The 19282-nt window shown below is 28.7% G+C and overlaps 2 protein-coding genes across 8 annotated transcripts in view; one reads left to right on the forward strand and one right to left on the reverse strand.

Annotated features, from left to right (window-relative positions):
• Window positions 1-2207: 2207 nt before the first annotated feature.
• LOC126835227 (androgen-dependent TFPI-regulating protein-like) lies at window positions 2208-18721 on the forward strand. Of its 5 annotated transcripts, XM_050567664.1 has the most exons (8): window positions 2208-2430; window positions 6479-6618; window positions 13958-14098; window positions 14223-14410; window positions 14503-14640; window positions 15772-15989; window positions 17880-18042; window positions 18106-18287. In XM_050567664.1, the coding sequence occupies exons 4-8, from the start codon at window positions 14237-14239 to the stop codon at window positions 18133-18135; spliced, it is 723 nt and encodes a 240-aa protein (XP_050423621.1). In that variant the 5' UTR covers window positions 2208-2430; window positions 6479-6618; window positions 13958-14098; window positions 14223-14236; the 3' UTR covers window positions 18136-18287. The 5 variants fall into 5 exon arrangements, with proteins under 5 accessions (XP_050423621.1, XP_050423622.1, XP_050423623.1 ...); XM_050567665.1 differs by lacking the exon at window positions 6479-6618; XM_050567663.1 differs by lacking the exons at window positions 2208-2430; window positions 6479-6618 and adding an exon at window positions 12733-12752.
• LOC126835224 (clavesin-2-like) overlaps window positions 6286-19282 on the reverse strand; it is a 36777-nt gene continuing 23780 nt past the window's right edge. Inside the window, exons 1-5 of one of the 3 annotated variants that reach the window (XM_050567659.1) lie at window positions 9835-10354; window positions 9319-9515; window positions 8116-8314; window positions 6843-7179; window positions 6289-6652 (exon numbers count right to left, since the gene is read on the reverse strand). In XM_050567659.1, coding sequence (XP_050423616.1) covers window positions 6503-6652; window positions 6843-7179; window positions 8116-8314; window positions 9319-9505 — 873 coding nt within the window. In that variant the 5' untranslated portion in view covers window positions 9506-9515; window positions 9835-10354 and the 3' untranslated portion in view covers window positions 6289-6502. Of the gene's footprint in view, window positions 6653-6842; window positions 7180-8115; window positions 8315-9318; window positions 9516-9834; window positions 10355-19282 lie in introns of those variants that run through there. The other 2 variants (XM_050567658.1, XM_050567657.1) reach the window with 2 other exon arrangements.

Below are 19282 nucleotides of genomic sequence, written 5' to 3' on the forward strand. Positions count from 1 at the left end.
GAAGAAAGATGGAGTGTAGTGTTATTTTTATCTGCGCGTATGTTTCCCAACCGCACTTGCCCTTCCATCCTAACTTTAAAACTCTTATAACATTAAAGATAGTTATCCGAAACTGGTCGACCAGTCAACATTTTTAGTACATTATTCTCAATTTAAAATGTTAATAAAATATATACGTTACCATTTAAGTTTCAAAAGTTGCTATCCAAAAAACTAAGTTGGAAGGGGGGTAAAAACAAAAAAAATTGTGAAAAATTGAGATCACGCTGTATAAAAACAATATGAAAAAAAAAAAGGTTGATTTCTTATTAAACCCTATGAGATATTGAGTGGCTCATGATAAAAAAATCACCCTTTATATATATATTTCGTAACGTTCAGCGTTCGCACGCACATAATTTCCAAATGACCCCCAGCCCAAAACCATATCCATGTTAATACAAACGATATATTTAAAGAGACAACGTGATTGTTAATAATGTGTTTATCTTAGAGGCGCAAATAAAAAACCTTTGGCGCTTAGGTCTATATTTAAATTCGATTTTATCCCCCCAACGTTTTGTTTTGTTGATTTGTGGAATTATAAATGTGAAAACTATTTTGTGCATAACACATGAATAACTGCTTACGAATAAATTACTGTATAAAGATACATTAATAATTATTTTTAAAGGAAGCATTGTAAATGGTTTTAGTGACAAGATCAAACAGAATATCCATTGAAGCCTTAAGGGATAGGTGAACTAGGCAACTTTAAAGTTTAAGTTTACCGAGGGATTTTAATGATGATCCTAATATGTTTAGACCCCCTAAAATAACGACTCAGTTCAGCTTAGGTTAAGCACAATTGTGTAGCAAATAGCAGTTGCTGCATTAATTATTCATGGATTTCTTTTTTTGTCATTCCAGACCGTTTAGGCTAATTGATGATTCCACTATGTCTTTTATGTTTCCTAGTCTTTAGCTAGTTGCACTCTACTCGTATTCCTAGGAGTTTAAGGTAAGTTTTTACTCGATCACACCACCGCTGTCTTGGACGTCCCTTAGTCCTATTTAGCTGGTCTTCACATCGTGATTTTTGTATTGGCTGGCATCCCTGGCCCAGCTTAAACTGCACCTTTTGAGGACTCATATTATATCTAGCTCAACGCTCGTTAGTCATTGAACATGTTGTTCAGTTCTACATTAGTCCTCCTTTCATAAGTGTTATTCCCTTCGTATCTCTTTGGGTCATAAATCGTACGTAAGGTTATGAATGTAATTAGTGTTTTTTCATCCGACTTTGTTGGTGCTCATGCGCCACATACGTAGAGCATTATTATAGGGCTAATAAGCGTTTTATTTCAACTAATTTTCGTTTTCTTTGATATGAGTTTTGATTTAAATTCTAATATTAATGAGAAGTAAGATTTATTTACAGCTATTATCCATCTATTAATTTCATTATGACAATTGGCCGCTTCTATTAACATGATGTTAATAACATCCATTACTTATTCGCAGGGCCCCGGCTGGCGCTAGACTATTATTACAATCTAGGCAAAATCCAATTTTGCAGACACTACAAGTTTTGCTAAGGTTTTTACATGCTTTTCTCTAATTTGCTAACACGTACGTACGTTTGTACGGGTATTTTTCAAATCTTGTAAAATTAATTTAATTCACTTCCCGATGTCGTAGAGGGCTGCTGAAACTTGACACAGACACTCATCTCGGATAACAATACAATATCTTGTAATAATATTGAACTCGGGTATAAATTATACAACTTAAAATGTCAAAAAAACCAAGTACGGTGTACATCAGTGTAGAAGAAGTTAGCATAGTTGGGTCAAATTCGTTTTTAAATCTGAGTGTGATTTCGACGAAAAATATATTGCTGAATTATTTTTTATATAATTGTAGAAAAATATTACATTACATTAATTACCTACCAATGTACTTATTTGTGATGGAAAAAAACAAACGCAATCTACAAAAGATTTGAAAATTCCAATTATTTTTTAAATTTATCTTTCAGTAGGTATAAAGATAATGATTAGAGTGTAAGGATTAATCTCTCTAACGAATAACATTATTTTTCCTTTTCGATTTGTATTATTCAGTTGTTGCATAATATGCTTATCTTTGAACCATGACCGTCACTACGGTAGTTTTGAGAATAGGCGTCATTATAATTTAGAAGTACAAACTTCAGTTCGGAGCTTACATTCGTAGCGTTCACACTCTAGTCTTGCCGCTTGCGATCTAGTCTCTTATCTTAACTTCGCAAAATTTAATTTAACGTTCTTTACACCGCAGTCTGCATTACTTTATCTTAATATGTGTGCATAAGATAACCGTGTACGTCGCGTTTCTTATTATTTAAATAGTAAATTGTATTGCAATACAGAGAACAAAATGACATCAGGAAACACATCTGGCATGCAGGTAATATTACTATAAATATGTACTAATAATAAGCTACACGGGTAATTCTCCGAAACTAAGGAATTTTAAATCCGGAAACTTTTACTAGACTTGTGTTTTGATTTTTAGGAAACTTGTTCACTCTTTACGTAAAATTGTTCCGGAACAACGTTTTTTAACAAAACTAAGATACTTAAACTATCGGCTCCTTTTAATTAAAAAAAAAGTTAAAAATGGTTGAATTTTCAGTCCCTCGCAATGTCGCACATCCCGGTTTCTCATTTTAAACGTGTCCTAGATGTTTGACTTCAATTCTCAAAAATCAAAACCTGACATTATTCAGTTAAGCAAATACTCTAGTTTTCAGAATCAATTAAGGTTTCTTGAATAGGTACTTCAATAATTTCCTAATTTTACCCTTTTAACATGTGTCCCTTACTTTTAAGTTCAGGACCCCATATTTTTCTAAAGTGGCAGCAATTCAAAGCTTTTACTTAGCATTGCGTTTTTGAGAGATAGCAACATTGCTTGAATGTCAACATAAAAGTAACATTGGCTGCATTTGGCTTATCTCATTTCTTGATGATTATTAAACAATGTGATAGTGAGAAAAACGTAGCCCCGCAGATTCGTCATTCAGGCCTTCACAAAGCTGTATTTTTTAACTGGAAGTGTCTTTTCTCTTATTGTTTTTTCCATAATAAGTGCTTTTATAGTCTATATGTGTTCCAAAAATATGGCTTCTCTAACCTTATTTCAACCAGTAGTTAATGTATTTGGGTGCGATTTTCAGTCCCTCATAGCTAGTCCCCTCATTTTTTCAAAAAAATATTATTATGAGGGACTGAAATTTTACATTTCAGTTTATCTTTTAGTCCCTTAAAATGGCAATTTTTTTAATTCAAATTTTGCTACTAACTAAGAATTTCTACGAAGGAAAATTAAAAAATTAAAAATTCGTAAAAAATTAATTTTTTTTTAAAGTGAAAAAATGGATGTACAAATTCCTTAGTTTCAGAGAACCACCCATATATTTATACGTGTACATCGTCCAAATTTACAAATAAACGACAAAAAGCTTTAAACGTCTTTATCACGTTAAACAATAACTTTTACTTGGCTACACTGATAAATAAGAGTCCATGTAAGTTTAGTAGCTGCCTGGGAGGAAGTAGTGTGCATACAGTCCCCTCCCAGGTTGGCGATTACTTGGGAAAAAAAAGGTAAGTTTAGTAGACTATACCGGGTGATTGATTAACTATGGACCAGTCAATAACTCATAAGATATAAGACTTTTTTTAATTATTATTTTTTTAAATTTTTAGTCATTAGTTGGGACAAATTTAATATATTTTTTAAAGTTATAACTCCGTCCTTTATACATTAAAATCTTATAAACTTGAGTGTTTTAAATAGTAACGTACATGTTTGATTAACTTTTTGAATTATGAATAATTTGCTGAATATTTTGACTGGTCGATAACCAGTTTCGGATAATTAGTTTCAAAGTTATTAAAGTTTAAAATTTAGGACGGGAGAAAGGGTGGAGAGTGAAGATGTTTTTATCTGCGCGCATTACTCAACCGCCCTTCCCCTCCCGTCATAACTTTTAAAATTGAATAACTTGAAAAGTAATTATCCAAAACTGGTTATCGACCAGTCAAAATGTTCAGCAAATTTTTCCTAATTTAATGAGTTAATAAAATATATACGTTACCATTTAAAATTCTTAAGTTCATACGTTTTTAACATATTATAAGGGATGGGGTTATATTTTTCAAAAATATATTAAATTTGTCCCAAAAAAAAAAATAAAAGTCTAAAATCTTCTAAGTTATTGACTGGTCCATAGTTAACCAATCACCGGGTATAATCACTCCACGTGAAACCATCTTAAGTGTGTGCGACTAGGTATAGTTAAAAATCGTTTGAAAATTGTATTACACATTCTTTATAGGTCCTTACGCAATTATTTAATTTATTACTTGATAAAACTGTGTCAAATATACAATATTATAGATCTATTATTACTCTTATTAACTAATTAATATTCGGACATTTCAATAATGAGTTATTATTAATTAGCCATACTTATAACTTATAAGTATGGCTAATATTTGTAACCATAAAACATACTTTGGATTAGAGAGTAGAGACTGAGTGGAATTGTTATGCAATCGCGCACGAAAAGAGTCCATGTGACGGTACAGGTGGTACGGTTAAATAATTAGTTTATAAGGCCAGTTTGCAAAGAATATTATGCAATCAAATTCTTACCTCAAAAAAAAAATACTAAAATTTGTGAGTCAAACATTAAAGGAATTCAGTTTTATACATAATCACCAATGATGTTCTCAAACATGAACAAAAATTAGTAGACCAGTTTAGAAGTGCAAACAATTACCTGCTATTCGTCAACAGCATTGTTTAATCCCAGAAAATGAGATGTAAAATATTTTTAGAGTCTAAAGACTAAAAAACTGTAAACATATTTAAATTAAAAACTAAAAATAATTACATGTCTATAATAATGAATATTATATATTTTACTATCATGTAATTTATAACTAATGCATTTATTTTTTTCTATTTTTTACTAATATATTCTGAAATGAATTCATGCATAGTAAAAAATATGGTCACTATCGATTTAGATACGCCTAATCTATATTCTATAATATTGCATTTAAATACAGTTATATTAAGAATAGTTGCGTAAATTGTGTATATTTCCAATAAATGTAAATCGGAAATTTTGAACCTTAGCCAGATATTCTACTAACTTATAAGTATTACTTAAATTTTTGAAAATTTTCGTTCGGGGAAATATGACGTGTTCTAAGTCATTAAAGTAGTCAGTTTTCAGCATACCGCCCATGATAAAACTGTAAACGAATAGCAAAAAAAACTTAACTGGTTCAGAGACGATAAGAACATCACTTGAATTTTATATAAGTAAAATTTTTTTTTTTTAATTTTTTAACCCCAAAAAAGTTTTTGAAAAATTTTAAAATGTGGTTTGAAAACCCTATAACTATGAAACGATTTTAAAATACAGTTTAATAATTCATATTTGTGTAGGTTTGTAATTTAGTGATGTAAATATAAGAATTGCTACCAAAAGTTCTAATAGTGTATTGAAATATCATAATTTTTTAGGCGATGAAGCATTTACATTTAAAAATTGCATTAATATATTACATTAGGGTTAATATTTAAATGAAGTACATACTACAAATAATGAGCAAGGATTCTTCTCAAGACATGTTTAAGGTTTAAACTTTACAGTAGGAATATGATTTGGCGGAAACTGGGAAGGAACGCTTATGAATGGTATGATGGGTTTAAACGTACACAGCGAGTACGAATAAGCAAATCGAAGAGTAGTAAAAGGCATTTTCTTGAATTTGAAGAGCTTTCCTGTTTGACCATTCATCAATGAATAAGGACCACAAATCTGGAGGTTTTGAATTTTGACCCACATTGTTTATGATAGTTTGTTAATTGTTATTTATAAATAAAAAACACATTACAGCACATATTAAAGTGTTATGTATCACAGTTAATTAGTAAACATATTTTAAAAGTAATGACTAATAAGTATTATGTGTAATAAATATTTCAATAAACATTGTGATTTTTAAAAATGTATATTTCACAGTAGGTCACTTATGAAGAAATCACTAACAATAATTATAACAAAAAAGTTTAGAAATATTATTCTTGATGCATTTGTAACTATTACATTAGTACAGATTAGTCAATTATAACAATTAGTTTTCAAATTATAAGATTCAACAAGAAAGTTAAAAATACTTTAACAGTATTTATAGCAAAGAGATGATTATTAAAAATAATAATAAAATAATAATACTTAATGGGCTTATTCTTATAATTAGCCTTCACCTTCTTGAAAACATAAGAATAAAAAATATTATAAAGTTATTTGCAAACATAATATTAAACAAAATATTGAACATAATATTACATTTTATAAAAAATAATAATAATAATAATAATAATAATAATATATAATAATTATAATATATATTATATATTAATCTTTCAGTAGGTATATGTGCAAGAAATAAAATTACAAATCAACTCCAAGAGAAGATCCTAATAAACATTTTAACCAAGTTCTGGAGTCATATGGAGGAAGTTCACCGCCAAGCTCTGATGGCAGAACATCCTTGGGGAAATAGTTATGTAAAGTATTTAAATTTAAACCATGCATAATGATCTGAAACAAAATGATTTTTCAAGTGTAAAAAATTATAAACAAAAAAAATTGACGCACTGTATAAAAACAGCACTTTTCAATTTGCCAATAAAAAACTTCACTTCAGATAATAAAATTACTGAGGAATTGTTTTTAGTTTAGCAACTAAAACATGTTTTTACTTTTTCAAAATATTATTTTATGTACATACTTTACGTTTTGTCTTGTCTTTGAGGAATGGTTTAACTACCGACATAAGTCCTTCTATGAACCAGGGTTGATTAATAAAGTGAACTGCTTTTATTCTAGCTGGAAAACATTCTTGCAATCCTTGAAGCATTATTTGTAATAGCCTAGGACTTATATTCATTGTCTGACGAACAGTGAAATTTGTCCAGTCAATAATTATTACAAGTCCATTATATTGGGTGTTGATATCTTGGATTAAATGCTCCAAAGACACTAATAGAGCTCTGTAAATTGTGAGTAAGCAATAACGTTCAGTATTCCACTGAGAACATACAATAAAAAGAATCCTTCGGCTACGTCTGTAAGAATTAAAAACATATATTTAAATATATTAAATTAATAAATGACTAAACCTTGGAAAGACAATTCAAATTTACCAAAAAAATAAATAATCGATAAAATCCCCTTGTTAGCAGGAATTTATATTAATCAATAATAATTTATTTATTTGTGTTTATGAGAACAAAAAACAATATTTATGTTTTAGTTTATTGTATTAAAAAAGTCGAGCGTCGTGGCCGAGAGGGTTACCACGGCAGTGTTTCTATGCACTAGCCATGGTTGAAATCTCAGTCGCTGGCCGTTTCCCTAGCTGGACGGGGCAACCGTCTAGAGAGAGAAATGGCCACCTGACTGGTACAGAAAGCAACGGGAAACGACCACACCATAACCACTTTCCCAGGATAGCAACTCTCGTCTCTAGTAGAGCAAAAGTTGTCCAACCGACCTAACAGGTCATAGACTTGTTAGATATTAAAAAAACTTTTTTTTATATTTATAAAGCTCCAATGACGGGGGAACTGTTGGTCACGTGAATTCGTAAGTCATATTGTATCGCGATATTTATTTGATCTAGGATCCTTTTTAGACAATACAAATTTAACATTTAATTATTAATGCTACATTAAACGAAATTTTAATTATTATTGTGTTTTTAATTGTGATTAACATTATTTACCCGTCATTGGCGTGTGGGGTAAGAATGGATGCACTATGACTCAGGTAAAAAATGGACTCAGGCCATACTTTATTTAAGTGTGACCAAAACTCGCCAAACTAACTAAGGGTTAAACAAACATTGTGTTTTTTTGCTTATAAGTTGGCTCTTTTTCTTTTTGTAAAAATTTGTTGGTCATTATATTTGCGTCTCTTGAATTTTAAATATTAATTCACTATCTGGAATTTGACCAAAAATATTTTTCATAATTTTTTTCTATATTAACTGAAATATTAACCTATCATTGTTAGATAATACAGAAGGAAATCCATCTTGAATAGCCATTTGAATTTGTGGATCATACGGTTCCATTTGATAAAACCATTCTTTATGTTCCTTTCTGAATTGGAAATAATTGCGAATTAATTCAGCTGTTTTAAACTCGTTCATTTTTCGTGCATACAAAAATTTCATTAAAGTAGTTTCTTTATCAGCTTCTAAAAAGAAAAAAAGAATAGGCCATTAAAACAGTTCTTTAATTACTTTTGAGTTAAGAAGCTATATAGTAAATATTACATCTGGTTCAAGTGCTAACACACTTTGGATATTACTTTTATAAGCTTAACACTCCATGATAAATGCTGTCAATGTAAGTATTTAGCAAATTTTGTAAGTAATTTTCTTTCATAATATGATAAATAGTTTCGGAATTGACTATAAATTATTACCTTTAAAAGTAACACCATTAAGATTGTGTACATGGTTTGCATATGTTATTGACAGTTGGAATATTAGCACTTAGTCAGACTAAAAATCTAAAGACTGTTTGCACCAACTATGCTTAAAATTTAAGGATAGTAGCGAGCTTAACAATACATAAACTGTAGCTTAAACTCTACTTAAAATTTAACTATAGTTGGTGCAAACGACTATAAGTCAAATCAAATCAATCTAATTAAATTTAATGTAAATATTCTTTATTCTTGTATTATTATTCTTACCTATCTTCTTTAAACAGAAAACTATATTAAAAACATTTGATAGATAACATAATATTTTTAAATGTATTAAACTGGATATTATCGTAACATATTAGTAACTATTATGGAGTCAATTAGTAACGTAAAGTAAATAAATATATTATTGAAACAAGTTAATAATTTTTATCAGTCCCTGTAGTTTAATTATATTTATTGTTTGTAGTAGATAACTATATATTAAGTAGGTAATATATAATTAAATAAAATGGAAAATTTTTAGTTTTTATTAAAAAAGAATTACATTTACATTTTTTTCTTTTGTTTACCTATTTTTTTTAGCTAAAAATATTATACCTTGGTACTTATTTTTACAGTTTTAAATTAATATACATATTATGGTTATTAAAATTAACAAAAACCTGGTTATTTTTATAAAAACATACTATACAAACAAAATCCAATACACTATAATTTTTAATTTCATATTAATAACTTATAAAATATTTAACATAATATCTTACCAGTTAAATAAGCAAACTCGGTTCCCCATGGTTCAGACCTTAGTATATTTTTTAACTTTTCTAATGCCTCCTTAGGTTCATTCTTTTTAGGAATGTTATTTACAGATGGGAATATTTCTGCTCCGTAGTTGTAGGCATTTAAAGAGTGTTTTATATTATATGGTTGGTATTCTACAAATTCTGCCATTTTGTAGCAACTGCAACAAAAAATTATAAACATACGAGAATATTTCCTAAAAAATAGATACAAAATAGCTATCCAATTTTTAGGGTAAATATGACTACAAAGTAGTTCCTAAACTTTGGGCACCATGGTGCCCTTGGGGCATGAGTTCATTCTAGGGGCACCACGGTTCATACGAAAATAAAAAATATAGGGTTCGTTTTTTTTCACAGCAGGACACTGCTGATATAATCCAAAAAAAGGCACCTTTGATCTAAAAGTCTAGGAGCCGCTGCAGTGTAGACTATATTACAATTATGACCAATTACATAAATATAAGTCACGCTACATACCATACATATAGATAATATACATAACATACAATACAATAAAACTCACTATAGTAGTATCAAATTTTGAAGTTGTCGATTATTTTTAACTTATAAATATTGAGTTATGAAAAAACGAGATGACACTTTCACTAGGAATTCATAAAAAAATATACTTTCATTGTTCATTTTAACAACTGTGAGTAAAATAAAAATAAGAATAATTATTTAAAATATAGATAAACGTTAATTAGAACATTTATAATAAACAATTTGTGAGATAAACATTAAATTAGTATTTTTATTAAACCTACGGATATTACATGAAACATTATTATTTATTATCTGTATTCTAAAAATCTGTGATAACAGAACACAGCTGCACAGAATAATAATAATTACGCTTTGCCATAGTGTCATAGTGCCTATTCTGAGACTGGTCCGTCAAATTCATAGGTCTATGGTCATATTATTGACTCGCAGAATGAATTCATCTTTTTTTTTTCATGATGACTCCCTTTACAGTGGCTACTAGCTTACATTAGATTAACCCCCGTGGCTCAAATATACTAGATTATGCATATCCTCGGATATTATATTATCAATTCACAAAATTACACATTGTAAGGATACGTCATGGCTGTAGATAAATGGTCACAGAATTGATAAAATGGTTGCATATCGGCCTATACTTCGCAATGTGAAAGATAATAAGTTACACGATTTATCCACAAGGAGCGCTAGCAGTTACTCACTTTTTCAAATTTTTAGAAAAGAACTCTTGTGGCCGTTTTTTTTATAGCTCGATAAGCAACTAGCAAGTTGCATACAGTTTATCTACAGTCGTGGGACCCCATCATTGTTTTTTTTTTATAAATATATACATGGTCGGTGGTCCCCATGATTGAAATAAAATACAAGGTTATTGCCCACACATTCCCCTTCTTCATCAAAAATACGATGATAAAAACAAATATGTCAACGTAACGAGCAGCTAATCAAAATCAAGTATATAAGTACACGGTGAAATATACAGTAATAGCACAGGTCGGCTGATCTAATTATCAGATTATCTAATCCGTGGTAATAGTAAGATTATAGTAAAATTGATATCCCGTTACGCTACCATTTTATTTCTGAAGATATAACAATTTATTATTGTAGACGATGTATGTAACCATGGATTTACCTTCAGTTTAATTTTCAGACCTTTAGTTCCTAAAATTACGCCTAAAAATTTTAATAAAGAAATAGGTTCCACCCCTTTAAAAGGTTATTGATAAAATTGAAAAAAGTAAATAATTAACAATAGTATTACTAATTTTCAAGAATTTTACTCGGAGGAAAATAGTACGTTTTTTGTTGTAAATTATAATATGCGGTATGCCAATGTATAATATGACAACGTATAATATGCAATTAACTTTTAACTAATAATAATTATGAATAAATTAAATTTACCAATGTAAAATGTATAAAATATGTTTGTGTGTGTGTGTATTTATTAATTAGTATAGAATAATTTTTAATATTGAACTTTCATCGGAAGTGTTGAGGTAGATGTACGAATTCTTTTAAGACCATACTCTTAAGTATGACTGCTAACTAATGACAAAATAGATCCGAAAATTATATAACTAATAGTTCAAACCATGAAAGTTTCAACACATTTAATTGGTTTTACGACTATTTATAACAATGATTTTATCATCATGCAATCTTAACAGACCTTGAATGACTTAAGGCCGTATTTATAGTCAGTTCTTACGAATAAGCATTGCTTCAAAACTGACTATAAATACGGCACTAAAAGAGATTAATTTAGTTAATGACTAAAGAAAACACATTTATTTATAATAATTACATAATCGTTAAGCCATAGGTATAATTATTAATTAAAAGTGATAAAGTCTCTGTATAGGTACTGTTTAGTATTAATAGGACAGAACAGTAGGGTCGGGGACTGGGGCATATTGGAAATGGAGCATTTAGTGAGGCGGTGTAGTCACAGAACTGTAAGAATTATTTTAACTGGGAGTGATTAATCACTCTTCAATAAATACTTTTATTCGAATTTTCGGATGGTATAAGTATTAAGTATCGATAAAAACTATTGTAAAGGAGTTCCACTCTAGATTTAGATCTTCAGTCTAATTTTCAAATCAAAGTCCCAAAACTACGCTTATAAAAAATAAGTTTTCAGCCCTTCCGCTTCTAAGGGAAATAATTTTAGATGGTTTATGTTTTTAAACAAAAAAATGTATTAACGTACGTCGATATTACTATGGCTAAAAATTATTCTATACAAATTTGGAAATATATTGACTATTTTTAAAATAGTTATAGCGTTAAAATATATTTTATATTCTTTATTTTTTGGGTGTTTTTCGCAATCATGAAGTAGGGATTAATGAACCTTTAAAATGTTTGACCTTATAAAGAACTTTTTGTTTTTTCTCGATTTTAAAGGGAAGGACTGAATTTTTAAAATATTCAGGCTTTTGCATAGAAAATATTGGTCCAGCGGTGTAGGAGAATTGTAGTTCTAGACACTCAAGTATAACTACATCATTGTGAAACAATACCTTCTCAGTTCCCCATTGAAGCTAAAACATATTATTACTGATATACTTTTATGCTACCACATTTAAGCCACTCGTTTATAAATATAAACAATTAGCAAATTTGTCTTTAATAATTACTACCAAGGCATGCGTGATAGGTGGGGACAACGGGAACATAAGTACAAATAATAGACTATAGAGCCTAACGGTTAGCCAGTTGATATTTAACCTTAGAGTTGCGGTCTTAATTTAATATTAACTAGCCACTTGCCCACTTATGAAAACTTATCAAAAAAATATTTATTTTATTAGTGTAATATTTTATTTTTGTTTAGTTGTACGTCCGTTAAACTTTACTATCCAACTGCAATTAGAGATGTAAGCTATTTATTTTTAAAATTTAGTGACCTTAATTTTAAATTCAGCATAGTCACTTTAAGTTTAACCTGGTTTATTATCAATTTATAATTACTACTTAAAGCTTTTAGGTTTTACTCTTTAGCAATTTTTAAACGCGTGTTATTTTTACAAATATTTTTTTTTAAACGTATTAACTCCAAAAGTTATTGTAAGAGTTTCAATAATTGAAACAGTATCTATTGAAACACTTAGGGTATTTTTGACAGTAAGTTTTTATAATCACAATGTTTGTATTACATACAAAAGACATTTTAGACTTTTTATTTTAAATTTTCTTCTGGAAAATATTAAAAATTTTACTTGATGACAAACTGAGATACTATTAATTTTATAAATAAAATCAATATACTATAATACCAATTATCAAATACAAATAATAATTATATACATATTTTATATAATTTAAATACACTATAAGTTACTACTCTCAGCTTTTTAGAATTACATATAATTACGCCAAGGTTAAACAATGTAAATTTATTAATATTTTCAGAATTTTCCTACAAGATAATCATCGTGTAAAAATTACTCTGAATTAAAACAATAAAAGTTGAAATGGCAGCTAATAAAATATATGTAATTGTTCCAAATCATTATATTAAATTATAATTTTTTTTTTGTAATAATTCATTTTACATGGAACCAGGGCCATAAAATAATAATGACTATTGCTATAGTGTTATACAGGGTGATAATATTACTTTCCAGCCTTACTCCCATCCTAAATTTTAAACTTTAATAACGAAAAATAATAATCCAAAACTGGTTATCGACCAATCAACATTTTTCAGCAAACAATGATTATTTTAAAAAGTGATTTAAATATGTACGTTATCATTTAAGTTTTAAAATTTGATAGAGCTCAGAAAAATACTAAAAAATGTAAATATTTGGTAATAATATAATATTGTATAATTACATAAATAAAAATTTGTTCAAAAAGAAAAAAATATAAAATTGCTTTACAGTAAATTGATCACCCTGTATATCGTTGAAATTATTTATTTTTTAAGTTATAGACATTTTTATGACCTCAAATCTCAATTACCATAAAAAATTATGCTTCTTAAATTAAATAAAAAATGTAATTATCATATCACAATTTAAGTGAAATTCCATGACCAAAATATTGATGTGTGTCTATTTATATTTAATAATTCAAGCTAATGAGCTCAAATGATATCATTGGAAACATGTTTATTATGGGATTGCAAGTGTTGATTGCGTTGGACTAAAGTTCAACAGTTTTATCTGTCTTTAGGTAAAGACTAAAACTAAGCTAGCCGTTATCGTCGTCAGTCGATGTAAGTCCATTTCATTAAACATACCTAACTAGTAACTACATTTTCATTTGTACTTTCAGTATTTTAATTTTTCATATTAGACATTTGTTTAGTATTTATATTTATATACTTTTTTTAAATCTAGTCTAGATTGAAAAAATGAACGTACTTATTATATTGGACACGATTAATAAAGGTGTACATTTGTCCGGGGCTGCGTTATTTTCATATGGACTGTATTATTACTATACGTTTGTTAATATTCCTGCCCACCTAAACCCTCTTGATGAGGCTTTCGGAGGAAAGTTCAAATACTTAACTTTTTGTGACTTGGTAAGTACTTTCTTATTGTATTGTTCTTCAATTAAATTATATTATCTTAGTTATTATAATGATTGTATTATTTATTTTGGTAATGTTTTAAGGCGATCCAAACATTGTACCATATGATGGCCGTATTAATTGACCAACTCGCATCCAAAACGTGTTCCGATGGAACATTGAAAATTTTGAACCGATGCAAAAATATTTATTTTACTGCTTTAGCCTTTCCTCTTTCGATGGTAATTAATAAATTTTCAAAATACATTGATTATCATAATGATATAAAAATACCTACATTACACATACTTATAGAGATAAATAACAAATTACTATTTTTTGTAAGCGTTTTAACTATAAAAACGTCTCAATTTTTTTTATTTTGAATTATTTAAAATAGATTTATTTTTAGACGTATTCATAAACTTACTCATCATATTAAACAATTCCCATACTTTAAATGGAACATGTGTTACTGCAATATAAAATACAATTTTTGTAAAAAACCTGCATCCAAATGAAGGAAATTAAAAAAAAAAATTATTATACAGTTGTTAGGAATCAAGGACAAGTTTATAAAAAATAAATGTAAGTGAATAAATTAGCGTCAGGATGTCAAAAAAAATTAATTATTAAAAAAAATCTAGCACAGTGGGTCGGAGGGGACACAGGTCTTCAGAAATTATATTATAGTTGCTGAGAGTGATAAAGTTTTTAAGTGATAAAACCACTTTCAAAAACGATTCGATGCGAGCCTACCATAGGTAAGGTTGATCATTGCAATAAACCAGTCTAGAAAAAAATACACCATAGTAAAACCAAAATCTTCTCAGCTCTACAGAGAAGCTTTTAGTTGTGCGTATAACTAAATGCTAATAGTCAATTTAAATGAGTCGGTAAGATTTTTCAAATATTTAAAGATTTCCTTGCAATATTTTACAATAAGTAATAAAAACTGATAAACACTCTATGAACTTCACAAACACAAGTGCTTTTTTTTAAATCTTATCAAGCGACTTTATACCCTCACCACACTGGGAACCCGCACTCAGACCACACAGAAGGGCCATAATACAATAATGTTGAACACATAAATATTAACATTAACATTTTCTAAATAAAAGCTAAATAAATTTGCTTTTTGTAATTTTTAAACTATGAGTATATTAATCAATAATAAATAGAACTTGTATGTGAGTGTAACATAGTAACATGTTAATGATGTGATAATAATGCCGGGTTGCATTAAAACAATCAGTGGTTTATGGTTAATCCATTACATTTTAATGAACCATTTAATGTAGGATTAATATTTTTGGGCAACCTGGCTTAAGTGGTATTTACAAAATAATGATAACAATAATAATTTACAGTTTGTTGCCGTCAGTTTTTGGCCAATGTGGTTGACTGACCAAACCCTCGTTATGCCAAAGTATTATGATTTGTATTTTCCAGTTTGGCTAAACCATGTATCACATGCTCATATTTTTCTCTTTGCATTGTTGGAAATTATTACTGCCTATAAAAAATATCCAAGCAGAGCAGCGGGGCTGACTATATATCTAAGTTTCCAAGCGTGTTATTTATTTTGGTGAGTACTTGTATGTAATTCAGTGTGGTCTCGATAGATAAAACAATAACTATCTTTAAAAAAATACGATATACCGTTTACGTAATTTTTAAAATTTACTGTTTAAACGAACTACTAATTCTCTTCTTCTTCTTAACAGCTTAGCGGGCCATGTACACCCATCACTGCCACCATTATTTCATTCTATCGGTCCCTATCACTCGCATCTTCTATTTGCACACTTTCTTAAATCATTTTAAAATATTTCTCTACTATGTCCTTCCATCTCGTTCGGGACCTTCCTAGAGGTCTTTTCTCCACAATTCTTCCTTCTGTGACTAGTTTTATAATTTTTCCATCTGCCCTTCACACGTGTCCAGCCCATTCTCTCGATAAATTTGACTTGAATATTTTTAGTAAACTGTAATAACACCTGTCTGTGCTAGCTACTCGTTCTTTTATTTCTTCGTTTACGTTATTTTGTTGTTTATGTTTACCCCTAAAAATTTATACGATGATACTTTTTCAAATAAATATGAGTCTAATTGTAGATTTGAGTCATTACTGCCGTTCCGTGATGTACACATATATTTTGTTTTCCTTTGATTAACTTCTAAACCCATGACCTTGCCTGCTACCAAAAGCTTTATTGTGGTTTGCTCCTCTTCGTTTCTGGAATTCCCCAGGACGACCACATCATCCGCATAGGCAAGAACGACTTCAATTCCACCTACTTCCATTGTTCGCGTTTCGTTAGCTGTTCTCACTACCCATTCAAGGGCAATGTTGAATAGCATTGGTGATAATGCTTCTCCTTGGCAAAGGCCCGATTTCACTTAAAACATTTCAGATAATTCTTGTCGATATTTTACCATAAAAGTAGTCTTATTATAACACATCCTGATCAAATCTATATATTTTTGAGGAATACCAAAACATCGCAAAACCGTCCATAACTCTTGTCTATTAATAGAATTGTAGGCTTGTTTAAAGTCTATGAATACCAAGTGAAGATCCTTAGTATATTCGTAGTGTTTCTCTTCTAGTTTTCTGATGCTATGGAAATTATCGACAGTTGATTTTTCTTTTTTAAACCCACACTAGTATTCCCCCACAATTTCTGGTGCATATGGTCTGATTTTGTCCACTAACAGTGTTGTAAATACTTTATATCCTGTGTCTAATAATAATATACCTCTATGATTTAACACTAACATTGGTCATTGGGTCACTTTTCTTTGAAATAGGACATAGTATTGTCATATTCCACTCCTCTGGCACAGTTTCCCCTTTTCAATAATTCTCTAATAACTCCATACAAGGTGTTTATTAAGTCCTTTCCACCTTTTTTAGTAGCTCTGCTGGTATTTTGTTTCCGCTCGGTGATTTGTTGTTCGTTAGTGTTTTTATATCCTTGCTACTTCTTCCCGTTTATGTTCTCCGATATCAGTTTCTGCAGTACGGTACGTCATGTGTTCGTTTGTGCTACCTTGTCCTTGTCTGTTTAATAGTGTTTCGAAATATTTTTTAAATAACTCTACTATTTCTCTTTTGTCCGTAATTAATTCTCCATTCTCATTTAATAGCATTTTTAATCAAACTACTAGTTACCAATTGAAAATGTATTTTATTATTTTATCTATTGATATTGAACAATAATCAACAATATTTTAAATAAGTATAATCTATATTACAAAAAATGTGAAAGGAAGTTTTTATTTTGAGACTTTTATAATTGCACTATACGTAAATAGTAACGTGAAGTTTAGTTATATTTTTCGAAAAAGTAGAACACGAATGTTAACGTTTTTACTCAATTGTCATTTGTCAAATTATTATTTTTTATAAATTGATCAAATGCATACAATAATTACAATTAATTTTTTTAATGTATTAAATAATTGTTTACAGGATTAATTTTATATTTTATAAAACTGGATTATGGGTTTATCCGATACTGGAGAGATTGAATTTAATAACGAGAGTGTTATTCTTCGTTGCAAATTTTATTTATGCACCATTTACATATTTAGCTGGTGAATATATAAATAACTGGTATTGGAGTGTATCTAAAGTAAGTTTTAAAGAGTATTAAAAAAGTGGATTTTAACTAAATCTGTGTTGTGTTTTGTTTTAGTACTCAAAGTCATCAAAACATATAGATTAATAAACTATACAATTGTTTTTTTTATAAAAATTAATTTTCATTTTTATTCGTATTAGTTTATAATGATAAAAAAAACATATTGTACATGTTATGTTATTGACATTTTTTTTTTTTGCACGGGTCAAATGTTATAGTTTTATATTTAAAATATATCATGATATATAAACTACAATGATATTTGTTTTTTTAACCAATGTATTATATAAAAACAATTACCCTTAATAATTATGTGAAGCCACTAAAAAAGCCAAAAATAATATCAAGAAAAGTTATTAGTGATTTATTGAGTAAACATTTTTTTACATCACACGTATTTTTTAATATTTAACTATTATTATTTTTTAATTTTATGAGTGAGTAATGATTTTTGGCCGGAACACTATCCGGATCTTTGCTTTTTAGTGACGTACTTTTACGCTGACCTACATTTCAAAGCTGTAACCACGGTATTACCTTGACACCTTACAAATTATATTTCTTATTAATTCAAATAATTTGGCTCAATAAAATGAACCTGGGCAGGCAGTATTTGTGATGTTGTTTAAAAACATATTTGTAGATATTTGAGTTATTATATTCCAAAGTTGTATTAACTCACGAAGCATAATATGCTTCGTATAATATATTATATTGTGTTAAATTTGAAATTAATAAAACATAATTTTGAGTGGTCAATAACCGAATTTTGTTGTTTTTGAATAATTTTAACGTTTTACAAATTTTTAAAATATACTGTATCTACGAGTGCACACTATTTCACATCTCAACCGAAAGCATAACAATATGCATTTATTGCTACCCCTTTTTTAATAAATCGATACAGAATTGTAAGTGTTGTACTCCAGATGTTTTTTAAGAGGCCGTCGCAGTCAAATAATTCTAATACTAAACTACTTAAACACCCTTTTATTAGACTTTCAAACAATTCATTAGTTCTCAGAAACTATTAATCGTTAAATACATAATATAAATTTTGCCGCGCAAAACGTTTGCATGAGATTGGTTGTAATATTCCGGTATACTAAACTGTTACCAGTAAACCGAGAGTCTCAAATTTTAACCTCGACGTCCCCTAAATAGTTTCTAAGCACAATGAAAATAAGATAAAAAAAAAAAAAACAATTTGAAAAATATTAATTTTGACCCG

Source organism: Adelges cooleyi, unplaced genomic scaffold (assembly GCF_023614345.1).
Source record: "Adelges cooleyi isolate 19-005CV unplaced genomic scaffold, UGA_ACOO_1.1 ACOO_flye_CR_arks_rails_tigmint_CR_PRNA_23, whole genome shotgun sequence".
Lineage (NCBI taxonomy): Eukaryota > Metazoa > Arthropoda > Insecta > Hemiptera > Adelgidae > Adelges > Adelges cooleyi.